The sequence below is a fragment of the Telopea speciosissima genome, chromosome 6 (assembly GCF_018873765.1).
Source record: "Telopea speciosissima isolate NSW1024214 ecotype Mountain lineage chromosome 6, Tspe_v1, whole genome shotgun sequence".
Classification (NCBI taxonomy): Eukaryota; Viridiplantae; Streptophyta; class Magnoliopsida; order Proteales; family Proteaceae; genus Telopea; species Telopea speciosissima.
In genome coordinates this window covers 47,030,405-47,037,295 of record NC_057921.1, presented here as the reverse complement: position 1 = coordinate 47,037,295, position 6,891 = coordinate 47,030,405, and the positions used below count along the sequence as shown (strand labels likewise).

The 6,891-nt window shown below is 38.1% G+C and overlaps 1 protein-coding gene across 1 annotated transcript; it reads left to right on the top strand.

The window, feature by feature from the left end:
- Positions 1-920: 920 nt before the first annotated feature.
- LOC122665844 lies at positions 921-3,049 on the top strand. The gene is made up of 5 exons (XM_043861977.1): positions 921-926; positions 1,220-1,445; positions 1,846-1,934; positions 2,196-2,419; positions 2,509-3,049. The coding sequence occupies exons 1-5, from the start codon at positions 921-923 to the stop codon at positions 3,047-3,049; spliced, it is 1,086 nt and encodes a 361-aa protein (XP_043717912.1).
- The last annotated feature ends 3,842 nt before the right edge of the window (positions 3,050-6,891 follow it).

Sequence of the window (6,891 nt, the reverse complement as noted above, 5' to 3'; positions counted from 1 at the left end):
CGGCGAGATCTCGCGAGTTCTCGAACCATGCATGTTATCAGGCATCATTATCTATTGATGTGCACCGGAATAATGAGTTTTTAATTATGTTGGATCATTATGAGCTCGTTAAAAATTCATAAGTTTTAGGCTTTAATAAAATTTTAAGTTCAGTTGGATTTTAGGTCATCATTAAGTCATAGTATTTTGGGCCTCATTTAATTGTTGGGCCTCTAAATAATTAATAACTTAGTGTAGTAGAACTTGATCTAATAATATGACCTAAATATCTAACTCGTTTGGTTGTTGGTTAGCCCGTTTGGTTCGATCACACAACCAATTCTATGTGAACCATGTTTAAATCGATTTAGGGTTAGATTACATCCAGGAAGATAATTTTTAGTTCTATAGGGCTGAAAAAAGGGCACCTGAGAGCACCATTTTTGTCCTACTAGGGTTTTAACATATTTCACCTGGTAACACATAAATTATGTGCTCCTAGGATGAGTGATGTGTCATCCTAAGGTATTAAGGTTGATGCTTTTGGGTTCTATAAATTTGAACCTCCTGAGTTCAATTTTGATGTATTCAGGGTATGTGTGTCGTTTATGTAATAATACATGAGAAATTGATTTTAAATCATGTATAAAGGACATAGATCATTGTTTAAAGTTGGATTGAACACATGCTTATGGTCGGTTTGGGCATACATTTAAGGTCTGTTTGAGCATATATTCAAAGCCTATTTGGTACATGTTTTGGTGCTTTTAGCTGTTCAACAAAAAAAAAAAGCTTTAGTGCTTTTGGCTACAGTGTCATTTATTGTCTTAGTACATTTTGGTGTTTGGATAATTTTGAATTATTTATTATGTGTTGAATATCACACTTTTTTAAATTTTGAAACCTCGTATAAAAAGTTATCTCATACCTTACAGTTCGTGATGAAGGTATGTGTTATGAGGCATTATTGTGATAATTTATAGGAACTCATGATGAATTTACCGACACTTTCTTTATGAGTTGTGTCTATGGTGATCCAGTGGCAACTCAGCGACAATAGGTTTGGAACCGTCTTATTGATTTAAGTGTTGGTCGCTCCTCTGAATGGATTGTTTTCGGTGATTTCAATTCTTATATCTCTTGGTATGAGAAAAAGGGTGGAAACTCTCCAACCGATAGAGACACACGGCCTTTTCGGGATATGCTTAACTCTTGTCATCTAATGGACCTGGGATTTCAGGGTCCTGCTTTCACATGGAATAATAATCGGAAAGGCTCAGCTTTGATCCGGATAAGGCTGGATCGTGCTCTTTCAAATCATAATTGGAGGACGACTTATTGTAATGCTGCAGTTATTGTCAAGCAAACTGTGGGCTCAGATCACTTGGCTCTTGTTATCGATACTGAAGGTGGTGCTTTTCGTGGTCAACGCCCCTTTCTCTTTGAATCCATGTGGTTTAACCACAGTGATTGTAAAGCGATTGCATCTTCGGCCTAGAATTCTCCAAGCCTTGGTGTGCCATCAGAAATCATGCTTCATAAGCTAAATGCTTGTCAAAAGCCATATAGGAAATGGAACAAAGAAGTTTTTGGCCATGTTCAAACCAAATTCAGATTCTATTTGCAAGAGCTTGAGCATCTCAACAACCTCTCCTTTTCGGAGTCCGTTCATGCCTAAGTGGTGGAGGTTACTGCAAACCTGGAGGTAAAACTTGCAAATGAAGAGGAACTCTAGCCGCCAAAAGCCAAGACAATTATGGCTTACAAGCAGAGATAGAAACACCAATTTTTTTCATGCATCAACCATCCAACATCGCCAAATAAACCATATCTTGAAGCTGAAGCGCGCCTCTGGTGTTTGGACAGGATCTGAGCATGAAGTTTATCAAGAAATTCTTGATCACTTTAATACGGCCTTCACCTCTGAAGGCGTAAATGATGCTGCATTGAAACAGGTTCTCAATACGGTTATTCCAAGAATTTCAAGTGAAACCAATGATTAGTTATGCCGTATGCCAACAATGGAGTAGGTTCACGATGGTCTCTTCGCCATGAGTCCCCTCAAGGCCCCAGGTCCTAATGGTTTTCCATCACCTTTTTTTCAGAAATATTGGGAAATGGTAAAGGACGATCTCTTCTCCTTTGTATTAAATTTTTTCCATTCTGGTTATCTCGCTCCCTCCCTCAATACAAGTCTAATATGTTTATTGCCAAAGGTTCAACAACCAGAGTCTACTGACCAATACAGGCCAATTGCACTATGTGCGGTGCTGTTACAGGTCATCACTAAGATCTCAGCGAATCGTCTGAAGATGGTTCTTGAAGACATTGTTGCTCCTACACAATCAGCATTTATTCCGAATCGATCAATTTCAGACAATTCCTTCATAGCTTATGAGCTTTTCAACTATATGGGCAAAAGGAAGAAAGGTCAAAAGAAGTTGGTTGCAGTCAAACTTGATATGAAAAAGGCTTATGACCGAGTGGAGTGGCACTTTATTGAAAAACTAATGTTGAATTGGGTTTCAGGGACAAATGGGTCAATCTAATCATGGCAAGTGTCAGCTTGGTGAACTACAAATTCCTAATCAATGGTGCTACTCAAGGTGCAATCCAACCTACTAGAGGAATCCGCCAGGGTGACCCTCTATCACCAGCCCTATTTATTATCTGTTCCCAAGCCCTAAATAGCACTTTGACACAGGCAAAATCGAGTGGATCCATCCATGGTGTTCGTGTTCGCAACCAATCCCAGCCGGTAACTCATCTTCTATTTGCAAATGATTTACTTATTTTCTCTGAAGTTCGTGTTGCAGAAATCTTTACTTTGAAAGACACCCTCGATATTTATTGTCGTGCTTCAGGCCAAGCCATCAATCTTAAAAAGTCCACCATGATATTTAACTCTAATACACCCTTAAAGTTAAAGAAGTGCTTTTCCCGTATTTTAAAAGTCCCTTATGGTGTGGGACCGAAAAAATACTTAGGTTTGCCTACACAATTTGGTGTTTCTAAGGCTGATCTTTTCAAGGATATTTCAGAGAAGGTTACAAAGAAATTTGAGGGTTGAAAGACCAAGTTGCTATCTTATGCTGGCAAAGAGGTGATGCTTAAGTCTGTGGCTTTTTCTTTGTCCAATTATGCTTGCTCCCATTTCAAATTTCCAGCATCTCATCACCAACATCTTCGGCGTGCGGCATCAAATTTCTATTGGGGTGACACTAATGGCAAACCAAAACTCCACTGGATATCTTGGAAATGATTGTGTCGTTCCAAAGAGAAAGGTGGCCTTGGCTTCCGGGATCCGAGTCTTCACAACAAAATACTTTTATCTAGAATGGCTTGGCGTCTATGGACTGAACCAGATGCAATATGGTCCCAGTTTCTCAAATCAATCTATTTTCCTCATTGTGATTTTCTCTCAGAATCATTGGGGAATAATCCAAGTTGGGCTTGGCGAAGCATTTTGGAAGGACGTGAGGTCTTGAGAACTGATTTAATATAGCGAATTGGCACTGGTGATAGTATTGATATATGGCATCACTCATGGGTTCCAACCCTTCTAGGTCAGCATATTCAGTCAACCCCCCCCCCCCCACCAAATTGCGATATTCATAATGTCTCCCAACTTATTGACCATGAAAATAGTATGTGGGATCGTGAGCTTCTCTATACTCTTTTCTAACCTTTTGAGGTGGAGGAGATTATGAAAATCCAACTACCTTTATTTCCAAGAGGGGATCAGCAAGTTTGGGGTGCTTCAAAGAATGGTATCTTTTTTGTCAAATCATCATATCACATGTTATCCAATATTGAGCACGAGAAGGAATCATCTCAAGCATCGTCATCATCACAAAAACCATGGGATCTAGTTCCAGACCGAGTTTGGAGGCGAATTTGGAATTGTAACTCTCTTCCAAAAATAAAATTTTTTTTATGGAGAGGGTGTGCAGCTGGATTAACCACAGGGGAGAATCTATGTCGCAGAGATATTTCAATTGATTCTACTTGTGCCCAATGTGGGAACATCAAGGAATCCATCTCTCACATACTACTAACCTGCCCTTTTGCTCAATCAGTTTGGTTGGGTTGTAGTCTCTCTTACAAAGTCCTAGAAGGTATGGATGTCACCCTTCATAATTGGATCGACGGTTGGAGTCTTTTCAACTCAAGTGGTAAGACTATGAGTAAGGAACTGATGTCGCATTGCTCTTTTATATGTTGATATCTTTGGCTGGCTCGCAACGATTTTATATTTGGGTGTCGTCAATGGTCATCACTTGAAGTAATTACTTTGGCTGAGAGACATTTCCATGAATTTTATCAAGCGAGCTACCCTCTTCCCAAACCGGTTTCTGGAAATAACAACCGGGTTGGTGTCTTTGCTCATAATCTATGGGTTCCCCCTCCTTCAGGTTCCTTCAAGATCAACTGTGATGCCAGTCTATCTTCAAACTCGAGGAATGGGGGTCTGGGATTTATTTATCGCGATCATCAAGGAATGCTCCACTTTGCAGTCTCAATTCCAAGTACCTTCACTACTCCCACAATGGGACAGGCCATGGCAATTCGTAGTGCTTTATTGGAAGCCCTCTCTGAGGATCTCATACGCCTAGTAATTGAAACAGATAATATGGACGTTGTCTCTTATCTGCAACAAGGAATGAAAGGTGCACCACTTCCAATCACGCCTATTTTGAAAGATATTCTCCATATCCAGTCTTACTTTGAGTATTGTAATTTTTAGTTTGTTCCAAGGGAGCTTAACAGCATAACCGACTCCCTGGCTAGGAGGGCCTTGTCCGTAACGTGTAGGACAGTTTGGCCTTTATCCGATCCATGGATCCAAGATCAATGTTTGGCTTCCATGAGCTCCACACGTTCTTCTGAATTAAATATGCATTTTACCCCCAAAAAAATGATGAATTTTAAAAGACAAAAATTGTATTTTGTTTATTTAGACCATAAATATAATGTTCGGTTTCAATAAGATATTTAAGAAAAAACTAAATATTTGAATGTAGTTATGAGAATGTCATTAAAAGAATTAATGTCATTAAGAGAATTAAGGTTGTTCACATTACCATCATTGAAATACCATAAAGTGAGATTACTGGTAATTTCATAAAATATACTAAAAGGCTTCATAAATTGCAACTAATTGCACAAAATGAACATTATTCCCACAAGGATGTAGTTATTTTTGTGTATGTCAATTGAGATAAGATAAAATGTTAAAACACTAGGGTAACTTTGGCCCATATTAAGCTTGTCTTGATGTGATGCTTTTGATTTTATCATTTAAAGTCTCAGGCCATTATTGTTATGGCTTTAGCCCACAACAGAATGAGATTACTAGCAATTTTATAAATACACTAAAGGGCATCATCAATTGCATCTAATTGTACATAATGAATATTATTCTCTATAGAAAAAAGATCATTTTTGTGTATGTCAGTTAGGATAAGATAGAATGATAAACACCATGACAGTTTTAGTCCACAACTAAACTTGTGTTAATGTGATATGTATAGTCGTATCATTTAAAGTGTCTAGCCATCTTATTACAGTTTTAACTCATAACTTAGTCGTTATCAATGTGGGTCAGATACTAAAAATTATACTTATACGTAAAAGACTTAAATATTTTTAGTATAAAGGTATAAATCATCACAACTTGCAACTTCGGTCCACAGGCAGACTGTGGTGAGCTTTGATTTGTGGTTGAAAATTAACGTGGTTTAATTTTAGTATAAAGTTTTTAGTACGTTATAATTTACAAACATTTGCAAGTTTTTTCCTTAACTCAATAGTTTGCAACTTTAACTCACAGACAAGTTGTAATAAACTTTAGTTTGTCACTGAAATAGGTTATATGGTGAAGCTTAAACCCTTCACTACCATCTAATTTACCCGATCATTGTCCTCCATACCCACTATCAATCTCAACGAACTTGATCACTATTGATCTTGAATGGACTTGCAAGACCAACACCAACGGAGTAGAACCTACTCAATTCGTACCATCAACTGCATCTGCATAGTAAAAAAATCAGGATACCAATATTCACTCATGAACATACTCTTCATATATCGAATTCCACCCCAATCCTCTTCTTTTCTCCTAGGGTGTATCGAACATCCACTTTTCCTCTCTCCAATTTATCAAGAGAAGAAAAAATAAAACAAAACAATTCCTCCCACTATACACACCTTTTTTCCCCCTCTTTTTCCTTTTCCACTTGAAGAAGCAATTCTTCTTCTTCACTTTTTCTCTTTCCTAGGGTTGCATGTGGCTCATCTTTTCTTTTCTTCGATTTGGAGTCCTTCTTTCCTCTCCTTTACGCATCAAAATTATATCTCAGAATCGTACCTCAAAATTCCTTTTCTTCATGTATCTGTATCATACCTTGAAATCGTATAGTGCTTCTCCCTATCTAATTTTTCCTTGTCAAAAACGATCTACACCTTGAACATATGTTGCTTGGTAGGTCTTCTATCATCTTCTTTGCTTGCTTTGGACATACACTGTCTAGTTGGTCTCCAATAATTTTTCACCAGCGTTAAGCCCAAACCTTTCTTCATCAATATAGTAAGTTCATCACAGTCGAGTCATGGAGCATCGCCCTTTGGATTCCTCCGAGAACCTAATCGAGTCCTCTGGGTACTGACCATGATTGCGATGTTTCTTGTATCGGTAATGCCCCATAATGAAATGTGGCTTCGTTTCTTTTGCTTCCACCTTCTCTGCAAACTTTGCTCACTTTACAACCTCAACTAAAGAGAGGTTGTTTGTAGATACAACATTTCGATCCAGTGTGTTGATAAATATGACAAAATGTCTCATTTATATCTACTATGTGGCAATCTACTTGGTCCTTTAACTTGGTGCACATGTTGAGTCCACTATCC

Coding starts and splice junctions, on each gene's coding strand:
- LOC122665844 (XM_043861977.1), top strand. Junction 1,446..1,845: donor ATCCATGTGGTTTAACCACA/GTGATTGTAAAG, acceptor GTGTTTGGACAG/GATCTGAGCATGAAGTTTAT. Junction 1,935..2,195: donor ATGATGCTGCATTGAAACAG/GTTCTCAATACG, acceptor TTATTGCCAAAG/GTTCAACAACCAGAGTCTAC.